We start from the raw sequence: 25,857 nt of genomic DNA on the forward strand, positions 1-25,857 counted from the left end.
AATCTGAGTCAAGAGTCATAGGAAGAAGGATCAGTTTAAAAAAAAAAAAAAAAGAAGAAAAACAAAGCAAAATCATACTGAAAATGAAGCTTTGACAAGTAAAATCAAATCTTATTTTCAACTGCACAGGCTGTACAACCTATTCCATCACTGCCTATTTTTGTGAAAGTGAAGGAGTACTTTTAAAAGACCTTGGTAGAGCAAAATGAAACATTCCTAGATAAACTTTCCTAAATACACAGTTATCTATTGCATCAAATTCATAATTTAAAAAAAGTCTTGTAAAGAAAATTAGAGTGTAACAGAGCATCTACAGAAGTTTTTAGTTTAATCACAACTATTCCTCAGCGAGGTTTCCTTGTGTAAAAAACTAACTTGAAAAGAACTCATCACAGAGATGTTCCCTTACTGGACATATAGTACAGTGTATATGGAGTTCATTGGTCCTTTTCATTTAGCTCAATTTGCTGCAGAAATTGATACTGATATCTATATCAGTAGCAGAATTTCTTTGCTAAAATTATGGGTTGTGGGGAGGACAGTTTGGCCAGTGTCATCATGTATCACAAACCTATTTCCAGCTAAATACATTTTTAAAAACAGGTATTCTCTAGCCAAATATGCATTAAAGCTGCTAAAAATCATGAAAAATTGTAATTAGACTAATTAACATGTCTTCTATGACAAAGATAACATCCAATTAATAAAGTTTTTAACTCTAACCATGTACACAAGATTTTTGCACTAAATTCCAAGTGCTTTTAAAGAAAGATCAAGAAGAGTCTAGCAAAGACAGAATGTAATTTCAAAATAAATTCTAAACCTTCTCTGTTATTCTTTGTTTCTGATGCACTCATGCTTTGAGTGTTTCCCCAGCATGGAGTTACCCATAAGAGCTGTTTAACCCAAATTTTTCTCCTCAAAAAACCACTTCCCAAATCTGATCATTGTTGCTCACTCCTGCACCTTGTGCTGCTTGATTACATTCTTTTTAAAACAGAATGACCAAACCTACTCTACTTGCAACATTCAAGAGATGGACACATCAGGAATTTTACTTTTTTTTTTTTTTTTTTTTTTTTTTTCCCTTGAAACGCTAACACAGCAATAGGATTCATTCAGAAAGTGTTCCCCTGATGAGACTTAAGATGCAAGCAAAGCAAAAATTTTAGAGTAACATACTATCCACTAGGAAACAATGCAAACATGTAGTTAGGCAAGCTCCTGCGTGCATGACTAGAAACTCTTGAAGTTTTTAAAGTTGGGTTGCTGAAATAAACAGGCAAAATATAAATTCTATTTGTCCATTGGTGTACCAATAAAAAGCAGCTGTTCACTTAGAGAAGCAGCCAGAGCTGGCCAGCCACCAGAGCAACTCCAGGGAAAACAGCAGTAGCTTGGCAAAGCCTGACAAACCCCACACAGGAAAAGGGGCTCAAAGGCGAGGTCTGAGGAAAGATTGGCAAAGGCAACTGTTTCAAATTTACCTGTTCTGAATAAATATACACACTGTGAAACTTTTTCTTCTCTCTGATATTGATACACAGATGAAAGAGATACTCAAACTCAATGTATATTGAAAATAAGAACACTGTGACTACTGCAAATGTGTTCAGAAACTAAATCCTCTATAATTTAGGGAAAGCTTAAAGCCCACCTTCATTAAAAACATGAAGCCCTAGAATAGACAGTCTGACAGTTTACAATGTTTAGAAGATATTACCATGCTAAGGAAAACCTGTGGAGCAGGGCATTCCCTACAGGAGGAACTAGATGAGTTAGCTACAGAGATACCTAAAGTTACATGGAATATGTCAGAATCAGGTCAGACAATATTTCCCCAAGACAGTAAGTGTAAATTTGAACTTTCAAAACTGAAGCTGACAGTGCGCTGGCCTTTGCTTTGCAGGAGCAATCTGTCAGGAGAAATAGGCTGGGTGATTCAATTGCAGAATCACAGAAACAGAGAGAACAGAAATACCTGAAGGGCAGTGTTTGAAGAAGTGACAGTTCTGAGGTAGTTTGTCCTTATTATCTGTTTTTTTACCTTCAGTCAGATACATGGAAAACTGCACATGCTGTACAACCAAAAATGGCCTGAATTAAATAATTGTGTAGCCAGTAGCAATAATTCAGTGCCCACATTACAGCAGATAACATCATTGCACACCCGTGGGCCTGCACCAAGCTGTCATCTACAGATGCCGTGGCTTCCTGAAGAATTAGGGACTGGCTTACAGAACACAAGATGCCAGCACGTGAAAATAAGCACACAGCTCTCAGCAGCTGGGGTGCTTGGAGAAGCAGGTCACCAGCACAAGAAGCCACTGTGCTCTGTACTCTGACCACCAGCCCACTTTACCATGGTGGAATTTCCCAAACCTCAGGAATTTCCCAGACCTTTAAGAATCAGAATATTGACTAAAAAGCAGAGCTATGATTTGTTGGATGGGAGGCAATTAGAACTGTGGAAAGCAAGTAAGATTATCAAGTCACTGCAGTGGAGGACTCTTGTCACAACTGCAGCTTTTCTCCTTCAAACAATCACTCTTGGTAAGCACTGTGTACTGAAGAAACACATTCTAAAATTAGTAACTTCGGAGACAAATATGATAAAGTTTTATATATATCCAGAATAATAAAAAATAGCCTGTATTTAGGTATTTCAGTCTTTATAAGATTTTAAATTTTTTGTTCCATTTGCTCTTTTATACTATAATTGGACATAGTAATATTTGTCTAGTTCATACCAATATGGCAGGACACAGAAAAGAATTAAAAGCATTTGTGCAATATTCCAGACAAAACATTTCCAGGAAACCCAGGAAATATTAAATATAATTCTGTTTTTTTAAAGTATTATTTCATCTGGTTTAGCTACATAATCTTGTTCTCCTAGGCTGGAGTTTAAACCAGGAACTATTTAAGATAATGTCTTACAGGGTGAGAAGGAGATTAAAGGGCTTGTGTTACTATAGGAGGTGAAGTTTAATCTGAAACACAAAGATCATACGTGATAGGGGGAGGAGAGAAGAAGCACACTGTAGAAGGTGGTGAAGAAAAAAAAGAAACAGAAAGGTACTAAGGAATAAATAAGAGTTGATCAAAAGAATAATGAGAATAAGTGGACAGAACTGGCATGAAAAGGTATAAGAAGGAAATGAGAAGATTGTCAATCCTCAGCACTTGCAGTAGAAAGCTTGGGAAGATGGAAGGAATCACCAGTAACCCAGCCAGAAATAGCCAATAACCCAACCAGAGCTGACCACTGCCCCTCTGCTCTGCACCTGGGGCTGCCCACATGCCTCCTGCAGCACCTTGACCAATCTTGACAAAAGAAAGATTGCTTAAAAATCAATTTAGGGCTGCTTAACATACTTGATACAAAAAGCAGTAAGGACTTTTGAATTGCCTCAAGTAATACTCATTGCTTTAGAGATATTTTTATCGCAATTTCACATTTAAAGGAACACTTTTGCATTTGATAACAGAGGAAATCATCTCTTAGGTTGTTAATAAATGCTTGTCAACACTGTGCCCCACAGCCAACATAAATGCTTTCTTTTTCTGCTAAGAGACTTCTACAGAACCACTGAAGGCAACAACCTTATATAATCCCCATAAATGCATCAAACTCCAATTTAAAATTTTAATTTTCTGCTCAAGTTACTTCAGCCAGGAGTCTGTTCCAAACATCACTCTGATGAATTTCAGCATGCAATTATTCACACAATATTTATAAAAAGTCATTCTTGTAGCCATATTGTCTTTGAGATTAAACCACTCTATTCCTTCTTTCTTGTGTTAACAAGGTGCAGTCAGCTCCTCTCCCTTTCCTCTGTTTCCTTGACCACACAAGCAATGTTGCTGTTACCTCCTCTTGCAAGAAGAACCTCAGCCATGCTGACAGTCATTCTTATGTCCATCCCTTTTTCAAAGAGTCTCTTCTAGCAGGACATTCATCTCTGGTTTTGTCCCTCTTTTCTTCAAAACCATCAATGCTCAGACTATGGTTAATGACCTCTTAGATATTTGCTCAACTTACAAGCAATAGACACGTGAGATCTCAATAGAAAACTTACGAAACAGTGACAGAAGACAAGTATTTGTAACTAGTATTATTTACAACATATTCTCATAAGAAACAAACAGCTACAGAGCAGCAAAATAAAACTACCTCCCACTGAAGGAGTTTCAATGGGAACCCCATAAACCTAGGGAAAAAATATCCTGGCTTGACTGAAAACAAGAGAAACTAAAAGAAAAAAACCTACCCACATACCCAACTAGAATACTCAAGCTGCCTCAAATAAAATGGTTGGAAATATTGTTATTCACATCAGGTAAAACTGGTTTTTTATATGTTGATGTTACCCATCTTGAGCATTATCTTTATAGATAAAGCATATTTCTTCTTACATATTGTCTGTCTTTAATGGTGCAATATTAATTAACTTCACACTAAAGCAGGTTGCAGAAACAGAAACACTACCTCTGTAATTTGGTAGTGGCAACAACAGTGATGAAAGGAAGGCAAGAAGAGAAATAAAACCAGCAAAAATGAGCTGAAATCAAGGAATAAGAATTTGCATGTCACCTTATCTTAAAAGTGTATGCATGTTTCAAAAGCCCACATTAAAAAAACTTGCTACATAAAGGCTGCCATACTCTAAGAAATCAAACTGGCCTCTTGAAATTTCATACACTTGTTTGTAATAGACTTGCTTCCAAGGTAAGAGAACAGGCACCTGTTGAAGCCACACAATAAAAACCATTTTAATTTTTTTCCAAAAATCTGTTGCTTTGGATGGGCAGGGGAGAAATCTATCCTTCAATAAAGGGTAAATTGAATCAAATAATTTGCCTTCAGGAGAACTGAACAGAACAAAGGGACAGAATAAGAAAGCTGGTCAGGCAAAAATAAAAGTGTCAGTGCATGTATCAACAAAGGAGTTGCCTTTGGGTGGACAGAAAAGGACAAGCTTCCCTCACTTTCCAACCCCTTACTACTTTTTCTGGCTGTCAGAAGGGATTCTGTGTTCAAGTTTCACTGTGAGAGGATTGCTGCAGACCTTTCCTCCACACTGCCTTGAAGAATTATCTCTGAATGGAAAGCACCTGGTCAGATCAGATGACCACAGTAGTTCCTTCCAACCTTACTCGTGTGATTCTGTGTTTCCAATTGCCAGCCTGAACAAAACTCAAGCTCATTTATTCAGAGTAATGATGACATCCAGTGGCCACCAAGTTAATCTCAGCCTATGACAGCAGGACAACCTCTTATCTGAATAGATAATTTTCCCATAAAGGTGTATGTTAACTCTGCTCTTCCATCACTTATTCTAAAAGCTGGGCAAGTAAGGATTGCATTAAAAGGAACACTATAATCACTAGGCAAGAGTCTTTCTATTCAAGTTCTCATAATAACTCTAACCAAGCCTTTTTCAACTCTATCTCATATTGAAAAATTAGAGATCAAAGATGTAAAAACTCTTAAGCATTTCCATGGTATCCAAAGAAACTGGAAACTTGTCATGGTTTGACACGGGAAGAGAATTTTTTTTAGAAGGAAGAGGTTCATCCAGTCAGGGGTCAGGTTTAGATACTGACACTTGGGGTGACCAATTGAAGGTGGACACGCCTCTGAGAACACAGAGGGGTTAAAAGCGGAATTCCCAGGAGGACTCGTTCCTTCTTTGGTTCCAGTCATCGCATGATACGGACCTTCCCCCCCCAGCCCGGGCTGGGTGGGGGAGGGGAGCCATGCGGCCTGCACAGGTAGGCCAGGAGGTAAAGGATCGGAACCGGCTGGGTCAGCTCCTGCAGATGGAAGGGTGGAGAAATCTGGGATGTCTCCGTTCCCCCCAGAGTCTCTCTCTCTCCCAAGAGAGAAAAAAGAGACGGCGGTGGTTTTATCAGCAGTTCGCCGCAGGGAAGGAGAAGAGCGGGGGGGGCCGCAAGGTGCCCAGCCGGGCTGTGGGAGCTGGAGCCTGGGCAGCGAGCCATCCTTGGGAGTTGGGACTTTTAACCCTTCCTGAGAAATGAAGGCTTTATGAAATATTACTCCTCCTGAATTTGAAGAAAAGAGAGACAGCTTGAAACCTCAGATGTTCAGAGAAGAAGGTTGGGGGCAGATGATAGAGTGGCTTTTGGCTGGACTCTGCTTGTTTACCATAGACTGAACCACTCTTTCTTTCAAGAGGGACTGCATTTTAGGGGGATGCATTGGTGAGCCAAGAGACCTTCTGCAGCAACTACCAGTTTTGGAGTGGACAGAGAGAGAGCTGAGGAGGGTGTGAGGATGCCCTCCATCTTCAGGAAGAAGAGAAGGCGATCTCTGTCTTTTGGACCCTCGGCCCCAGGGGAAAATGGGGGGGACTCTAGTCCCGAATTGTGATACTGGACTGTTGTTCCTGGTGGTCCTTGGCAAAGCATCCTTAAAGGGGCCCTATGAGCAGTCTCTGTCCATGCACGGTGGTGAGAGCACTGTGACATGGAGAGGAGAGTGTCACACTGGCCGGTGTGTCTGGGCGGTGCCACGTGTGACATTGGAAACACAAGAGGTGGCAGTTGTGTTTCCTGGGGGTCTATGGTTGCAAGGGGGACTCCTCTCTTCCCCGATGGACTCAGTATTGATTATATTGAAGGGTGAAAACTTGATTAAGGATCCAAATGGGTCTCGCTGGGGTTTAGTGGAGTTGGGTGGAGGGAGGAGAAATGTTTTGGAAGGTTTTCATTTCGAATTTTGTGTGTTTTTTTTCTTTCCTTTCTTTTCCTTTTATAGTAGTAGTAGTAGTAGTAGTGTAATAAAGCTTTTTCCTTTGTTATTAAGTTTGGCCTGCTTTGCTCTGTTCTTGATCACATTTCACAGCATTTGATTGGTAAGTTGTATTTTCATGGGGCGCTGGCATTGTGCCAGCGTCAAACCATGACCAAAAAAAAAAAAAAAATAGATGTACATCAGAAAGGGGGAGAAGGAGATCTGCATATGGGCACACACAAGCCACTCAAGCTGTTGAAACTGCTGGCCACATCTACCAAACTTAGCCAAGATTTTAGTACCTGATTTTAGAAGACGTGGAGGAAACTACTTTTCAAAGTGCCCCAAAATGAAAAAGAAATATTTCTCTTTTCCACTTTTGTGAAGAATCCAGTCAAAATTTGAAAATATGACACTTAGAGCATGCTTGTATTCTTTGGTGTAAAAGGTCTGTTAAATACTTACTTGCCCAAATATTTCTGGCACCCCCAAAGCTTGACCAGTGAAAACACCAATGCAAATGAAAATCGCTGTGACCTGACCCAATGAACCACGGATTTCCTTAGGAGATATTTCACTCAAATACATGGGGAGGGCACTTAATGAAATGCCTACAAAAGAAGAACAAAACCCATATATTAAGTCAAAACATATTTATTATGCCAGCTATACAACAAATTCGTATTGAAAGGAGCCTGAATGATAATCTGCTCACAAGGGTGGCATAAAAATATGCAAGGAACAGATGTTTATCCATACATCACATGAATTATTTTCCCTGCATGTCTAATTACTCTCACACCATTTAATAACTATGGAATTGATTATCTGTTACAGATCTACACCGGCATGCTTAGGCTGCTTGTTGATGTGGAGCACCAAAGGTTACTCAGAGATGAGAATCTCCAGGAGAACAGATTTTATGTTTTAAATTTGCTCATCCCAAAGCACGCAAAATAATATTAACACTGATGTGGGTAAGGGAAAAAACCCAATGCATCAGTCAGACAGAGCAGATATTTTCACATGAAGTATTTTCACTGTAAACAGTATTAGCAGATGTTCCTCTCAATATAGGCTTATAGCTGCAATGAACTCTTCACAATATGCATAAAATAATATTTGGAATGCTGTTTAAACCTAAAACAGCACATGACCCTGGTCAGTATAATGGCAATGTTTGCACAGCTCCAGAAATTTGGTTGCTTGATGGTAATCTGGGATAAAAATTAGCAGAAACCCTTCCTTCTAGCTGCAAGATTATTCTGGTGCTGCAGGGCTCCCATGGTTTACTTTCAAACTGGGAAGACCATATTGCTAGGAACAATTGGTGAAGTACCAAACCTTCTCTAGTCCTGCAGGTATTAACACAGGATCCAGCAACTGCTAAACACAGCAAAAAGCAGTGTTAATAACAGAATACACTCTCCTAGGCAAGGGGCTTTCATGGCATGGAAACAAATGCACTCCACCATGGCTGGAAGAGGAAAGGTGGGGAAACAACAGAGTTGTTAGAAGTGGTGAGCATCCATTCCAATGTCTCCTCCAAACATCAGATCCTCCAGCCCTTGGTGTGCCATTTTGTCCCAGTGGAATCAGTGTGGCTACAGCTAGTGCCTGGAGTACCTCTCTGATGTAAAGCAAATTCTGACCAGGGAAGAGGAGAAGGAGTGTGCACAAGCATCTCAGACATGTAGAGTGTGACCAAAGCTTACCTCCATCCACACCCATGATAACGCGGCCCAGGATGAGCATTTCAAAGGAGCCTGCCAGCAAGGACAGGGACATCAACAGTGCAGCTGCCACTGCAAACACGTTTTTGAGCACCAATGTGCATTTCCTAAAAGGCAAAGACTGTTTAGAAACCAGCATCATGGCAGCTAAATCTAGTTCTATTAGAAGCACACTACGATTTATTCTTAAATATCTATAAATAAAAAGTGCCTAACAAACACTGCCTCTTAGATATGTAGAGTTCTGTTTAAAAGAAAACATAACATAGATAGCTAAAGAGCTGTACTTCAAAAGCACAGCAAGGAGCCAACTTATGCATCCGAAAACCCAAGTGCCAGGCCTGAGGCCCTGCACATGAATATAATAAGTGTACTCTGGATAGATATCTGTATGGAGAACCCAAAGAATATACTTCAAATAGAATTAAGCTGATATAACTACAGGCACTTTAATGTTACATACAGTTCTTGACACTTCAGGAACTTCCCAACTGTGACATCATTTGTGTCATTATAATTCATCCTTAAATTCTCGATATTAAAACCATACATTGAGGAAAATTACTTCCTATTGTAGAGCTAGAAAAAACATTTAGGCTCATTCAAGTAATAAAAATCAACCCCTTTCTAAAAATTGTTTGAATTATACAAAATACAGGTTTACATATTTCTTCCCCTCTTCATTCTATAGCAGTTAAATAAAACATTAATTTTTTTTTTCAAATAAAAGAAATACTCTTTATGGCAAATTATTATTTTGTTAAAAAACATGAACCAAATCACAAAAATGTATTTTAAAATTTTCAAAACATCTAAACTTTTCATTTACCAACACCCTATTTCCTTTTAGTTTTCATCTCTCAGAACTTTTTGCTTAAGTTTGAGGGATTAATTAAAAAGAAGTGACCAGGAAAACTGTCTATCCCTTTCCTTTCTAGAGCAGGTGACAAACTGTACCACCAGTTCTAGTTTTTTCCAATATGTAAGTATCAAGAGGAAATTTCACACCCATTGAAAAAGTCACCCAACTTCTTACAACAGATGCATATGTTTTTGAAAGGAAATATTTTTAACACTTATATTTTTAATCATGCTTCCTGCCTTCTAGTGAGTTTTGAACACTGAATGGATAACATGGCTTGAAGATAGAAAAATAAGATACAATTAATTTAAAGTCTATACAACACAACCATCAGACTGTAACTGTTTAGAACAGATTTTTCAGATGGATATACACTCTGAGGTGGCTGAAGTGATACAAATAATGACAGAAATGGAAAGAAAATGTTCATTCGGGTAAAAAAAGTCTTATACATTCATCAGAAGATACTGCTTTTTCCTCCTTTAATTTAAATAAAAACTACAAAATACATATTTTTTGAGAAAAAGTTGGCCAGCAAACCCTTATCCTATGCAGCTGAGAAGAGAAAAGCACAGCCTAACTAAACATGATAAAAACAAAGACTTTGGCAGAATGAAAAGGAAATGAAAACAAGAAAACACTCTATTTAGGGTGTTACTATGGAAAGTAGCGTCAGTGGCAAGGTTTTGGAAGAGCTGGGGCTGCAGGGGTGGCTTTGTGGGGAGGTGGAGCGAGGCTGTAACCAGGTCAGTGGAGGAGAGGCTGAGCCAGGCCTGAGCAGGGACATCCCCAGAGGGACTGTGGTGGTCCATGGGGACCCACGCTGGGGCACAGGAGGAGTGAGGAGCAAGCAGTGGCACAGAGGAGTTGCTGCACACTCACCCCAGCCCCCTGCACAAGGCACTGAGTGTCACCACGGCTGTGGCACCCAGAACAAGGAGAGGAGCCTGGTGTGATGCTCAGCCTCTCCCTTCTAGGGAAACCCTAGAAGTGACCTAAACAATCCCTTGAGCACATTGGTCTGGGTGCTCAGCTTAAACAACAGCAGACTCTCTTCATTAGAAGAGGAGAATCTAAGAGTCAAAGCCACATCTGAACTTGGGAATAATGTTTATGTGGATGAAGGTTCCCTTTCAAAAAATTACTCTACATGTCTGTTGAAGTAAATAGAGCCTAGGAATCTAGGCTCAGTGATTTCAAATTTATGTTTTTAACCTTACAACAATATGATTCAAAAGTGTTCTTTTAAAGTCATACATTATTTCTGACTAGTGCTTTTAATCCCCCTTAGCTCATTATTCTGTGTCAGTGTAAATGGAACTCAGTTTTATCATAGATACAACTCTCCAACCTACACTTGAGCAATTTAACAGCGAAGTATTTTATTGTTCTGTCAACACTTCACTGTGTGCTCCTCAATTACCATAATGACGTGTCAGTCTGGGTTCCTAGACCAGACAAACACACTGCAGTGTGAGCAGCAAACTCAAGAACCACTCTTTGGTGAGCAGTTTTATTCACACAGCCCCTTCCCATCTCTGCTCCAGCACCTATCCACTGTATCTGTAACAGAGCTGTTTTCATGGCTTAATGGAGATAAACATAATAAACAGGCAGAGTCTGCAAGTGTAAAGGTCTGCCCTGGAAACCTGACCAGCTCCAGTGGCAGTGGTGTATCTACGACAGAGATCAGACAGCATTTTAACAAACCTGCACACAATGCTGTTCCACTCTTCACTGAAAATTCTAGCCTTCTCTGAAGCCATTTTTTCTTCAGTTTATTTTAATAAAGACTTAACAATATTTTGAGAATTAATCAGTCTGAGTCAGGCACAGTTTCATATTTCTAACAAGTATGTTAAAGCCAAATGCATGATTTGGCAGAAGAAATTGAAAACCTAAAAAAATAAATAATGTAACTATGGGAAATATTTAAAAATTGAAAATCAAGTGCTCAAGTGACAAAATAAATTCATGAAGAATGGGTAACAGCTAAGAATACTGACTTGCTGTAAGCATGAAATGGAAGAACCTGAAAATACACGGTTGAGATGAAAAATGACATATGGACAAGTTGGGAGAATGAAAAATAGACCTAGGGAAGAACAATCTAATGGAAATAGTCAAAATGTAAAAGAGGAAAGTAAGAAAAATGGAAGTTTACACTTCTATTTAATCCTCCATGATGATGTTCTCCTGTGATTTAACTGACTAAAAGATATCAAATAATATTGAATTTACAATTAAGAAAAATCCAAATGAGCAGTTATGATGAATGCCACAATGATGGGGTTTTTTTCATGCCCTTCTAAATATAGATAAATTATAAATTACCTTTCAAATTCTATTTGAAAGACTGTATGACAAAAAAATTTGACATAAATACCTAGGTAACACCTGCAGCAAAAATGCAGACACACACACACAAAAACATTCTGAAAATACTCATATTCTCTATGGTCAAGGCTTAGTCAAATATTGCATTGTACTGTATGGATGGCATACCCCCTTCTTGGGGAAGGCCATACAGGAAGGTGACACAAGGATTGAAAAAAGAGTACATTTTTATTGCCATATGACAGCTAATGCTGTTAAAAAGCAAATTAAATATGTTGATAGCTTTGTTTGTTTACAGTAAGATACTCAGTAAACTCATGAAACAAGGCTCTGCCTGTCCTTTGTGAAATCAGTTCTATTTTATGGTATTTTCCTTTGGCATACTTGCAAGTCACATTCCTTGACATCTCAACCCACTGCCCATTCAGAGCAAATGGCTTCTGTGACTCAAATGATGCACAGTAAGTTTTCAGAATTTAAAGATTTCTTTCGGTTTGGTTTGGTTTTTAATAGAAGTAAAAGCTTCTGCAGACACTAAGTGATAAACTACTTTAGAAAATGCAAGTTTTCTGAAACACTTACCTTCCAAAGAACTTCAAAATTGGGGTAACAATAATGGCACCCACAAGGCCACCAATGGCAAAAATGGAAACTGTTATGGACCAGAGGAGTGTCAGCGTGCCTTCATCCACTGAGAAGCCATATCTCCTCTCCCAAGTTTCATTGTAAAACTTCTTGATATACTGAAAGAAAATACATCATAAAAATATGCGTGAAAAAAATCACACTTTATTTTTAAAAATAAAAATAAAGAAGACAAGTAATTCTGGTGCTTGAATAATTTAGAGGTCTCACAGTAAGATTCTAAATGAATCTGCCATTAAATCAAGTATTAACATCTTAGTTCTTTAACACCAATACTCAGATTATATTTAGATTCAGACATCTTGTTGTCTACTTGAAATTAATTTCTGATAGTAATGAATACTAAGAGAAAACGCTTTTAGAACACTATTAGCATTTCTTGTTAATGATAATGGCTAAAAATAGCCTGTAAATTATTCTCCCCTTGTGTTATGACTAATCTTCTCAGCATAGCTTAGTTATTTACAAGGAGACATCAAATAACTGCAAATATTCCAGAAAAGGAAGTACAGACTAAAACACTCACTAGCAACAGATAGATGGATGCTCTGACATGTACTAGCACCCCTCTCTGGACTCCTATTGCCAATAAATAGGAAGCTAATAAAACCCAGAGGTTTTCAGAAGATATACATTAAACAAAACAAACATGGTAGAAAAAAATCCACTGGATTTGAATCCATTGAATTCTATGTAAAATCTCCTTGGGTATTTTGATCAGGTGTCTCAATAACAAAAACGATACAAAAATGTTAGCCCCTAAACAAAGCCTACAAAAAATGGTGCCTGACTGATATCAGTGTCTTATTTTCTCAGCTGCCTCAGTTCATTATGGTAGTAGTGCTGGGATGATAAAGAAAAGAGGAATATAAGGAATATATAAATGTTTATATATACGAATCTAATGGATATATTTTTAAAACAAGAGAAACATTTTCCTTTTCTTACCCATAGTTACAGGGGTCATTTACACACAGTGACAACTACTGAACCAGCTGTCACAGCAGGCTGTGTTTGTGCATAGGAACTCAGAGCTGCAGCCTCCTGCAGGAAGAGGGCAAGGGCTGCAGAGCACAAAGTAGCAGGGACTTTGCTTCCCTCACAGAGCACAAAGCACATCATTGTTTCACAGGCATTGCCCACAATCAGTCCATGAAATGAACTGTAGAAATTCAGCTCAGAAACAGACAGCTTCATCTTGTATTCAATTAAATCTTTTGTCTTCCTATTGTCAAATGCTCCCATATGTTTTTAATAAATTTGGTAACTCTTTGAACAAGCCCATGCAAACTTGTAATTCTGGGTTTCTCAGTGAATCATACCTGTGATGGGCCATGCTCTTTCCCACAGAACTACAGGGAACTGAGTGGGAAGCAATCTCAGCTCTGAAAAGAGCTTATTTCCCCCTTCAACAATCAGGAAGTTAGACTACCTCTGCCTCACGAGATGACCTGAAGTAAAGCCCACCAGTGGGAACTGTACTAGAATTCCCCTGTGGTTTGATGAGCTGACACAATTTGTGGCACTGAAAGAAAATGGACACAAGAATTTACATATAGTTCTTCAACACTTCAGTCTTAAATTAACTTCCTTCATTCCATCAGCTCCTGCTGATGTCCTGCTGGCATGCTCAGTTCAAGGACCCTGGAAACATTCTGTGTTTTAGTCAACTGTCATAATCAAGCCTTTTTTTACTACTTCTCAAAAGATTGTACAGTCTTCCTCTGAGGCTGGAGGACTTCAGCATCAAGAGGAATTGTACTGAAGTAAACAAGGGCAGAAGATACCCAGCATCCTATGGAGAGAAGGACAATCTGACAATGTCGGCTGTAAACTGCATGTCACCACAAGAAATTACTCTTCCTAAGTTTATAAAAGAAGCACAACTTACAACTTGTAGGAATTATTGCACTCCCAGTATAACCTCTTAAAAGGCTGCTTTTATCTACAGCTACAAGATGCTCAGCTTTGGTGTTTCTCAGTCATCTCACATCAGTATTCCCAAAGGGTCACATTGCGGCAGACTGATTTAGATGCAGAAGAAAACAGATGGGGCAAAGGTTCCTTTTCTTGTGTTGCAAGAAGCATAGCTTTGATATGGCTCACTGTTGCCCACCATGGCTGTGACCTCAGCCTATGCTCATCCCTCCATCCTGGTCACTGCAGCTCCAGGGACAGGAAAGTGGTCTGTCATAGGCAAATGGATGCACACTAATCCTGGAGCTAGGGAGAGGGCCAAAGGACAGAGTGGTATTTTCTTCCTGAACTACACAGCTTCCTTGTCAGTGGGACTACTCCTTAACCCTGGCTAATTTATGGCTTAATCTGAATAAGAGAGTTATGAAGTTCTCAATAAAACCCTGGACACCAAGGGAGACTTCATGCATACCTGTAACAGTATAACCAAAGCCATCAGCATAGTGCCCAGTTTCAGCACAAAAGCCACACTAAGGATTTCAAACAAAACCAGACAATCCTGGAAGCATTATTAAGTACAAAACCTGGAATTTAGCATTTGTCACAGGGTTGCATCTTTAACCTCCCCACCCACACCACTGCAATCTATTGAATGATTCAAAGAGAGCTTTCTGAGTGCTGCCAAGGAGCACATCCCATCATCCTTTCTTTCCCTTACTCCTGCAGAAAGTGTCAGAAAGCTCTGACTACCAGGGCAGTCCATTTTTTAAGTGGTAGTTAAAAGTTTAAAAATTGGCCCATTCTCACTGCTCGATTGACAGCCCCAAGGCAGTACAGGAAGGATTTTTCCATCAGGATAATCAATACCATTTCTCACAGAACTACAGCTTCTTGCTGATTTTTTCTAAGTTGTGTTTATCCTCTGATGACTGCAAGGTGAAGTGATGTCATGCTAACATCCAATTTATCCAGCCTTGAATAACCAATATACAAAATACAGGAACTTGAAGAAAACTCCCAGAAGTTATGAAGCAAGAAATTAAAAATTTCTGTAGGCTGAGTCTCTTCTTAGTCCTTTGGGTCAAGAGTTTCCCAAATAAAATCCACATATAGAACATAAAATTTTAAAAATGCTTTTTTTATTATTTGCATAAATATCGCATCCATCTTTGACATGAAAAACCTGTTTAGGTGGAAATCTAGCCACATATTTTAATGGCAGATTTTCATACAGGAAGGAACTTCGCTTTGGAAAGGAAGTATTTTGAGATGGATTTTCCACAAGTAATTCCCTATTCCTATTCCTAATATTTACTAGCTACTTTTCAAAATAATGTTGCTTGGAACTCCACTGAATTGCTTCCTGCTGTGTTTGACTGAATTGACGGTCTCTAGACAGCCAGCGTAAAAACAAAATATTCAGATTTCCATTTGTAATAACTGATATTTTAATGAAATTGCCACAAATGTTGTATATTGATTTTGCAGTGCTCTATTCATTAAATCTATCCCACATGTTGCAGCCAATATATGAAGAAGTTTAGAATTCAGAACCAAACAAGACATCATGACAAAACACAGAAGAGGAGGCCCATTAAGAGGAAACGAGAGGCATTTAAGAGGAAACCAGAGGCATTATTTATAATATCAGTACTGTGGGAATGAAACGTTGTGCAACCCTCTAGAACTGAATGACATGAAGAGACTTTGCTGAACACATGTGTGCAGCTACTGAATACTCACCAGTCTGATATTAAAAACACTTTATCACATAAAATTGTGCAAGAAGATCCATGATTAGCCTGGACCCGGGAGAATAAGAAGCAAAGCATGTGCACCCGTTCACCTCAACAGCAGCATTTAGCTCTCTGAGAGTTACTGAATTTATGTGAAAACCTCATGGGAAGCAGAAAGAAAGTTTTGGGCAAAGGAACGTTGCTATATGAGGTTTAATCCCCTTCTACTATGTAATCAGGAGTATAAAGGCAGGATGCTGAGGAGACAATAGCTGGACAAGGCTGCCCTCTACTGATATTAATTTTCACTTTAGTCAGTCACTTACCCCTGAGGGAGCATTCACCACCGACAGATTGTAACCATAAAGAAAAGACGACCCAAAAGCACCAGTTAAGGAGGCTACAATAAGACTCCCAGACCAATTCTGAAAAACAAAGAAAAGATGCAGCCATTGTTAATACTCTCAAAATTAATGTACCTCAGGTTGTAAACACTCCTTAGCTATCTTGCATAGCTCCTACAGGCAGATGTCCTTGCTGCAGAATAATAGCCTGAAACACTTCCCCTTGCTCAGTCACATTATATTGGAAGTGACAGCATGTCACTTAACATCTATGGAGGCACAAGTGAGTATTTGAACTCCTTTCAACCTCACAGAGTTCTGGTGCAAACCTTCTAGCATCTCCCACACCAAAAAGTAAAATGCTGGGGAAGCATAATCTCAGCAAAGGAAACTGTTGACAGTATAATGCTAACACAGTGAAGTAAGGTATAGCATATATGTGACACAACAGGTCTGTGGGTAGATCAGACTTGGATGAAAACTCATGAGATGGTGTGCACACGCCCCAGCTCCCCCAAGGGATTAAAAAAATTGTGACCAAAAACATTAAAATTATGCCTACAAACTAGGTTTTGTAATCTGAATGCAAGTTTCCAACAGTAATTTTCTGCCACACACACTCTCCTGTGCCCTTTTTCCCAGTGGCACATCTGTACTTCTTCCTCCTCAGGTCTTCTCTCATCCTCCTCATACTTTTATTAGCCCAAATCTGCAATTTCTGCTTACATATCAGCTGTTGAATAAACATTAGAACTGCTTTGATTTGAGAGGTTTTGCATTTGTATTCCTTTTCAACTTCCCCAGTATTACTTTCTGCCATTCACTTCTCCTTCTGGATCGCAGAATGTGGCAGAAGAGATCATTCTCAGCCAAGAGACATTGAGGTTACTGTTCAGGTGGCTGGTCAATTGCAAATGTCATTGTGTAGATAATGAAAGACAACTCTGAATGTGTTAAAATTGATGTATTTTTAACATCTTTTCAATTTTAAAAGCAGTTATGATAAGAATGTAGAATTTCAGGCAGAGTTCACTGCTATTTATGCCCAGCCTCCCCACTCACAGAAACCTCAATCCTTTCAAAAAGAGGAAGAGCTGCTTAAGCAGACCTAACAAACTCAGCTTCAGTTATATCACTCACCACACTACAACAGGTTAATGAGTGAATATATTCTGCACAGAGCTGTGTGTTCACTTTGGCAAATGCAGGTCCTGAGCATGAGGGAGGTGTGTGTAGCTGGCACATGGCATAGCTGCAGTGACAGTGGCCTGGAACGAGCTCCACCATCCTTGTGGGCACAGCAGCACAGGTGAGCACACCGTGGCTATTGGCATGTGCCAGAGCTCATGTGCCACACTGGTGTGGCGCTCCTGTGTCACTCTGTGAGCTGTGGAGAAGGGATGAGACACCCAGGTGCCAGGGTGGGGAGCACAGTGTACAACCCAGCACATGTGGGGTCTGCCACGCTTGTAGCTGCCAACGCTGAGCGTTCAAAATAAACCCTGCAGGACAGCTGAGTGTTTTTAACTTCTTCCACATGATGTGGGAACCTTTTAAGAGATTACACAGTTCATTAACCAGCCTGCTTTTGGTCAGGCCAGGAGGAAGTGTGCAGGGGGTGAAAAGCCCATTATATATCCCATTGAGATCATTACATAAGCCAAACACAATTTATTATTACAAGCCAGCATCTTAAAATGATCCTGCCACACACACACACAGTTTGCACCATTACTTTGTTAACAAAATGTAGAAACTTGACATAAGGCTTTATTTAACTTCTGATTGGGTGCTTATTATTTCTCTGCTATGCCCAAGCATTCCTGCACTTAGAAGAAATTGCTACTACTCTGAATTAATGATGCTGGGGAAAATATTTCTTGTGGTCTACGTGGCTGCACCCAAGGGGCTCACAAGAAATAAGTGTGAGTTCCCAAGTGTTATGCAGTAATCTTGATGCAATATTTCTAAACTCTAAAAACATTAGATACATCAGAAAAATACTGCAAGAAAATTATTTGGAACATATAGCCTAATGGTTATTAAAAAAATCAATGAATGCACAAAAATTTCAGTACAGGCAAATTATACGCATGTGAGGCTAAGTGGAAGATAGGGCAAATCACAGAAGTGCATAGAAAATCTCACACTGTGATAACTGGGTTTAGAAACTTATTCAATACCATGGATTTTTAAGTATACAGGCTGCTGTAGAAAACCTCAGACAAACTCAATTCAGAGGTTTTGGAACTTGGAACATGAAGTTCAACTTCTCCATGGCCTGTCTCCTCATTCACAATTTTAAATATTTGCTCAGGTTTCAGCAACACCAGATAAAGACGAAAGCAAGAATGAAGCAAGAATGCAAAAAAAAAAAAAAGAAAAAAAAAAAATCAAACTGTTGCTCAAAACAAAAATTTACCCTGTGGCAACACTAGTAAAAGGACAGGAAAGATAAACACAACCCCCAGTGTCTTTTAAAATGGCCAGGAACCAAGAAGGCAACCATGCCTCCTTCATTGGTGTTCCTTGGTTTCACGGCCATGCGTGTGCTCATGCGTCGCTACTGTCAGCCCAGGGGCAGGAACGTGTCCCCAGCAGCACAGCAAGAAGTGTTCAGTCAGGAAAGCTGCGTGTCAGTTCGCAGCAAAGACCTGCAGATACCCGAGGACTGCTTACATGTGAAAGCCCACATTTTTGGTCTAGTCACAGATCCTAGCTCACTGTGGTCTGCAAATGCTTTTCTCAACTCCGCTCCTTGTTCAGTATAGAATGAAATATTTGTGCTGGCTACCATGAGTCTCAATTTTTTTTTTTTTTTTTTCATTTACTGCATGACAGTTTGCACTTCAGTTTTCAAAACACAGTTTCGAGTGTTGTACTTCGGTTAGCTATAGCCCCCTCCTCAGACTAAAATTAAACAATTGTTAATGGCGAATATTGCATGCATGCATGAGGAAGTTTAATGTTTTTAAATAGATCATGCTAATGGTCATAGGAAAGCTGGACTCTGGAGCACCACGCCGGGGAGCCCCGGGGCCGGTGCGGGCCAGGCGCTCCCGGCAGGTGCCGCGGACCCGGCGCCCTCCGGCAGCTCTGCCCCGGGGCTGCGGGCGGTGCATGGACACCTCCGTCCCTCTCTCCGCGGCTCTGCCCTTGCCCTGAAAGCTTAACCAGAGGGATGGTCCTGGGGAGCAGCGAGGAAACAGCAGCAGCGCCCTCGCCTCGCTCGGCTCTCGCCGTCCGGCACTTCCCCGGCCTGGCACCCACCGGCCCCGCGCTGACCCCCGCCCATCCTCCGGGTCCCGGCTCGGTGGCCGCGGTGTTTTTAGCTCTGCCCTGTACCGGCACCAACGACTTCCCGAGCGGGGAAGGGCTGTGCAACCGGAGCTCCGCCTGGCTCTCGGGGAAGCCCCGGGCAGTTACTCCGGCTCCCGCAGCCTCCGTGCGCCACCGTCCCCACCACGCCAGAGAGGACCGGAATCACCCCCTCTCCCGTTATTCCTCCCCGAGGCGCGGGCACCACAGGCCGAGCCTCCCCGCCCGCACCGGCGGGCTCGCTGCCGCTCCGCGGTAAGGGCTGCGGGCATTCCCGCAGCACGGAAAGCTGCCCCGCGCTACTTACGCCCCGGCGGGCGCGGCCGCCGCCCCCCGCTCCCCGCTGGACCAGCGCGTCCGCCTCGGGCTCCGCCGCTCCGTCCATGCCGCCGCCGCACGCGCGCAGCGGCCGCGCATCGCCGGGGGCAGCGCGGGGCAGCGCGGGGCGCGGCCGCGGGGCGGCGGCGGCCGGGGGGCCGCACCGGGTCTCGGGGGCGCCCTGGGCCCCGGCGGCCCTGTCCCTGCCCCTAAGCCTAACCCTGCCCCTAACCCTGCCCCTGTCCCTGCCCCTGCCCCTATCCCTGTCCCTGTCCCTGCCCCTAACCCTGTCCCTGCCCCTGCCCCTGCCCCTGCCCCTGCCCCTGCCCCTGCCCCTGCCCCTGCCCCTGCCCCTGTCCCTGTCCCTGCCCCTGCCCCTGCCCCTGTCCCTGTCCCTGCCCCTGTCCCTGCCCCTAACACTGCCCCGCCCCTGCCCCTGTCCCTGCCCCTGTCCCTGCCCCTGTCCCTGCTCCTGTCCCTGCCCCTGTCCCTGCCCCTGTCCCTGCCCCTAACCCTGTCCCTGTCCCTGCCCCTGCCCCTGCCCCTGTCCCTAACCCTGTCCCTGCCCCTGTCCCTGTCCCTGCCCCTGCCCCTGCCCCTGCCCCTGCCCCTGCCCCTGCCCCTGCCCCTGCCCCTGCCCCTGTCCCGGCCGCGGCAGGACGCGGCTCTCGGAGGGGGCAGAGCCGATGCCCGGAGCTGCGGGCAGGACTGGAGCCATGGGGAACACGAGCTCGCTCCTGTGCGTGCTCGCACATAACTTAGGAGAAGGTGCCCGCCCGCCGCCGTGCTGGGGGAGCCCGACAGGCCCCGTCCCCCCTCGGGGATTTACCCAGCAAAGCAGGTAGGGCAGGGGAATGTCACCCCTCGGTGTGCATCGCGGCTCCGCCACCGAGTGGCAGTGGGGCTTGGGGACCACGGCTTGCAGGAGTCCCTGCCGCGGTCCCGACTGGAGATCTGGGCAGCCTTTCTGTGAGCAAGACTCTAGACTAAGGTGAGGAAGATTTCCCGTGTTACCTTGTGAAGGTACCACAAGACTTGTCGCCAATTAAGATGTTAAGGATGTTTCCACAGCCTTAGGAGGTTTGTATCTGACACGCCACACTACTGCTATGTTAAGGATGGGGATTAGACAGGCCACCTGGGGAAGATAAAAGCTTTCAGCTATTATATTTGAAGGTACCTACTTGTAAGCACGGAATTTTGAACTGCTAAGAGTGAAATGGCACGTTCTAGTTGGCAATGATGAGTATTAAGTTCATCTGGGAATTGTCCCCAAGTGACTGTAACTGATATTGGTGTAAATCTGAGCTGTTTTCACTTCTGATATGTTACACACCTCAGAACTATCTTAGAGCTCTCAAAGACACAGTAAGTAATGCCATTGAGCTTTGCAACTGGGAAACAGTTTATGATGCAGCAACTTCGAGGTGTCATTGGCTCAGATCAAGATGCCTGGTGTTTGAACAGAAAGCCAGATGCTACTCATGAATGTGTACAATTTGTATATGTTGATAGAAGATCTGGACAACATTTATCATCTCTTTGAATTGGTGTAAGAGTCAAAAAAAAAAAAAAAAAAAAAAGAGTCAAATTAGGAGAATCAAGTCCCTGGAATATACAGAGTGTATTTGAGATGAATTGGACCCCTGTGTTTTGTTTTGTTTCATGTTAAATAGCAGTTCAAGTAATTCAGTCCACACTCAAATACAAATACCATGGCTACATGTGATTAATATGTACATAATTTCTCATGTTAACACACTTACAATTTTGTACCCTTCCCAACCACTGTTAGTTAGTTACAGAAACTAAATATATGCTACTCAAAAAAAAAAAGAGTAAGTATTCATATAGATTCCAAATAATTATTTTATAATTATTTTCTGCCTTCAGTCTCCAAATAGCAAACAAATGCCTTGACAGAAGATTTGATGAATTCACTCACCACTTTTTTCTTTACTGCATTATTTTCTTTCGTTATGCTGTTGCTTTGCTGTTTGTTCTCCATTCTGTTACCTTGTGAAATAATAGCTGAGGAAGAAAAGAGGGAAAGTTGTGCTACTGTTCAGAAGGGAAAACACATACAGGCTCTTCAGTAGCCCTGCTGTCACTACTAATAGAGGGACATCAGACTCACTGCAACTACAAAAGAAATTTAGTCAGTCAGGTTGAACTACATTACTATGGCTGGGTTGCAGCCAGGGCACTTGGATTAATTGTTGGTGTGATTCTAATGATTATTAGACCTATACTAGCTATGTCATTGTGCATTTGCAAAGGAGGAGCCCATTTATTTACTGTTCTGTCAAGCAAATTCTTGCCTGTATGTCACCATATGTACTTAAATAATGTTAAAGTGCATTTTAATCTTAATTTATGATGAAACTAAACTGGTTTCAGAGAGAATCTGATATTACATGGTGCTTCATTGTATGATCTTGAGCAGTCTGCCGGTTTGTTCAGTTAATTTGGAACATGGATTACTCTGTTATTCTGCTTCAACATCTTGAGATGATAATACATTTCAAGATTTTGGCTTTTGTGGCTATTATGGTAATGATAGATCCAGTCCTGAATACAAGTTGTCTTCCAGACAGGAGTCTACAAAACCATGAGACATGGGGAGTAACAGGCAGTTTGGTGAAGCAGCACACTGGATTTTTGAGGCCATCACACTTACAAGAGGCTTTCAGAATGAAACCACTGCTATGAGACATTGGCAGTACTGCGGCCACATATCAGATGGTTCCAAGAAATTAGTCTGAGCTTTTAAGTAAGAGAAACCACAGAGGTAACAACATCCTAGAAGCACTAAAGCTAGAAAAGTTACCTTCTTCCCTCTCTACTTACCAGTGCAGTTAATACCAACAACCTGCAAACAACCTCCTTTTCCTCTGCTTCAAGGGGCCTTAGTCAATTTCTGCTAAATTGTTCCTCAAAAAGGGCTTTCATGGAAATGTATTACACTTTATAGGAGAGAGCCTTAGTCTCATCAAACAGTTCTCCCGTCCCATGCCACATTTAACCAGTACATGAAAAATAATGTAATGACCTATTCACTGAAGCTTCCACATCCCACAGAGATTTCATATATGGATAAGGTAGATAATTAAATAAATGAAGGTTCTGAGAGAGCACAAACAAAGCATCATCAAACTGGAATTTAAGAGCTGAGAAGATAAAGAGTATATGGGTCATAGCACTGAAACAGAAACAACAAAGTCAGAAACAATCTTCTAATCTTCTAAGGAGACATAACCTCACAGCTAAGCCAGTAGCAGGGTAACTTGTGTTCACCTTCCCTCACTGAACTTATTTTTATGTGGCTGAATATTTTTCAGAACATCTTTAAAACATTTTAAGCTTTCTTTGTTGTATCTGGAAAGTTTAATTGCTAGCAATGCACCATCAGTGTAAGTGTTAAGATTGAGCTATCCGTCCTATATTTCAGGTAAACATCTTTTCCTTTTTTAAGATATCAACATGACAGTAGCAAAAGGAATGTTACCATATCCAGAACACTCTAGTTGATGCAAAAAATAAGAAATCTGGACTGGGGATGGAGGGGATAGAGGTCACTGAAATCCTGCATGGATTTATCTATGTTATTTTTGCATCTTATTGACCTGTGTGCAGGGAAAAGAGACATGATTGCAGCAAGCAAAAACCTGATCTTCAGATTGCAGAGTCTAACAAAATCTAAGGAAGTGATGATCCACTCAGGCGAATGAAATGCTCATATTTGCTCTGATGCTGCTGTCAATCACTCACTGAAAAATTTTAGTCCATAATGTGGAAAAATATTCCTTCCCTCTGAAGTTCATATTGCTAGTACCAGGTAAAGTTGTTAAAGTTGTTGATCCAAAGATAATCATTCAATATTTTTTCTTTGTCACAGCAGATTAGATTTTTCTGTTCCATAGCTTGTACAGTTAGTCAGGAGGTGGCTCACAAACCAGGAAAGGCTCATTTATGTCAGGCCCAAGGCATCTTCCATTTCAGCTACAGTTTGCTTATCTATTTATCCAACAATTTATTTGGTGATGTATGTGTTGAGTTCACTGGTAGGACATGGAATCCAACTGAGTCCTATAAATTGTTAGCTTTGGCAAGGAAGGCTCAGCAGATCACAAAAAAAGGAACATTATGACTGGCACAGCAAACTGACTTGGGAGAGGTATGAATAAACCTACTGTAATCCAGGTTTAATTTTGAACTTCTATTGAACATTCAACTTTCACTTGCTGGCTGCTAGTCAGGAAGAAGAAAAGCTGTTGGAAAGCTGTTCAGAAAAAGCAAATATGCAAAGGGAGCAGTTCAGGTGAACTAATATTCTAAACAGCCATATTTGCTAAGTTAGATAATGAAATCACCAAGGAGATGACCACCTCAGAAGAGCTGAGTTAAAGGACACAGATGGTAAAAAAAACCAACAAGACCAAGCCAGACTAAGAAGTGCATAAAACCTGGACTGGATCAATTATTGTTGTCCAGTCTGAGCACAAGGCTCAGTGGCCTTTGAGGGCTCATTTCCCATCTTCATCCGATGAGCATGGACTAACACCAAGGCTCCAGTCACTCCACCCAAAGCAAAACACAAACCAGCTTCAGTTTATCTGTGATATAAAAGATTCTCCTGTCACAAATTCCTCACGATGGGCATGCAAAGCTTCCCTGTCTGTCTCCCAGGTACAAATTTTACTATCTCCATAGAAAAAGAATGTCTGTGTCAACACTGCACGACTATGGGCAGGAGAAATATGGAAGAGCAGTCTCCAGCTGACAAGATTCACCTGTAATTATAAACTAGTATGACCTCTCAGGGCTGTAAAGGGCTTTTTACCCCTCAGGACACATCTCTCTCAATTGTAGCACAGAATAATTTGCTTTCTTTTAAAAGCATAAAAAGGAAGCACCAAGAGAGACAAAAAAACAGAAAGGTGTGAATGACAAAGCTTTGGAAAACACTGGTGTAAAAATAACTCAAACAGACTCAGTAAGTGTTATTGCCCATGATAGATTGACATCTAATAATTTCTGCCTTTGGGAGGCAAAATTGCCCAACTTAATTACTTTGGTTTGCTATGCTTTGTACTGGAAATAAGTCCATGTTTTAAAATACTTTTCTTCTTTCTTCTTTTTTTTTTTTTTTTTTTTTTTTTTTTTTTTTTTTTTCTCTAAAAGTCTGGCAAAAGAGCATGGAGGAGAAAAGTTTTGCATCTCACTCTTATTCCACAACTTGTGTGCTGCTATCTTTTTTCTAATCAGCTATAGCAGAAGTTTTCTATGGTTGAGTGCTTTTGCCTTTCAAGAATGGATCTGTTCTTACAGTGTAGGACATGCAAGCTGAGGACTTGCCTGTGCTTCAGAACAGATGCCTCTGACCCTAGTTTATGGTGTGTACTGCAATTAATGTGCTCCTCTCCCTGGTACTATAAAGCACACATACACACTCACATAGAAGAAATCCACCATCAATTGATTAAAAGATTTATTAATTAGAGCATCCAATGTGAAGAACACATTCTGAGTGTCTGTGTCCCGAAAGCAGTAACAGTTTGTGTATTAGATTCTGGTAAGTGACATAACTATCTGGTTAAAACAGGTACAATGGAACTCCATTAAAAACTGAAGGGACTATTTTCTTCTCAAGTGGTTTTGTTAATCTAGGTCTATTCTGACTCTAGTGAGATTGTACAAGTCAGTGTTTCCTATACTGTTTATGAAAAATATCTAGCAGTCCCAATATTAAAATGCCATTGATGGAATCAGATAGGGTATGACTTTAATTAGACACAGAATATTCCTATGGTCCTGAACTACTTAGAAAAAGTTATTCTCAAATACTGTAGACACTCCAGTTCACAGAAATGCTTGTCTTGTAAGT

The 25,857-nt window shown here is 41.2% G+C and overlaps 1 protein-coding gene across 5 annotated transcripts in view; it reads right to left on the reverse strand.

Moving 5' to 3' along the window:
• SLC2A9 (solute carrier family 2 member 9) overlaps window positions 1-25,857 on the reverse strand; it is a 100,282-nt gene that overhangs the window by 59,781 nt on the left and 14,644 nt on the right. For 3 of the 5 annotated variants that reach the window (XM_072928007.1, XM_072928006.1, XM_072928008.1), the window contains 5 exons: window positions 21,916-22,001; window positions 16,317-16,415; window positions 12,275-12,435; window positions 8,476-8,600; window positions 7,226-7,371 (listed from right to left, as the gene is read on the reverse strand). In XM_072928007.1, the coding sequence (XP_072784108.1) occupies window positions 7,226-7,371; window positions 8,476-8,600; window positions 12,275-12,435; window positions 16,317-16,415; window positions 21,916-21,978 (594 nt within the window). In that variant the 5' untranslated portion in view covers window positions 21,979-22,001. Of the gene's footprint in view, window positions 1-7,225; window positions 7,372-8,475; window positions 8,601-12,274; window positions 12,436-16,316; window positions 16,416-19,959; window positions 20,179-21,915; window positions 22,002-25,857 lie in introns of those variants that run through there. The other 2 variants (XM_030270747.4, XM_072928009.1) reach the window with 2 other exon arrangements.

This window comes from Taeniopygia guttata, chromosome 4, assembly GCF_048771995.1.
Source record: "Taeniopygia guttata chromosome 4, bTaeGut7.mat, whole genome shotgun sequence".
NCBI lineage: Eukaryota > Metazoa > Chordata > Aves > Passeriformes > Estrildidae > Taeniopygia > Taeniopygia guttata.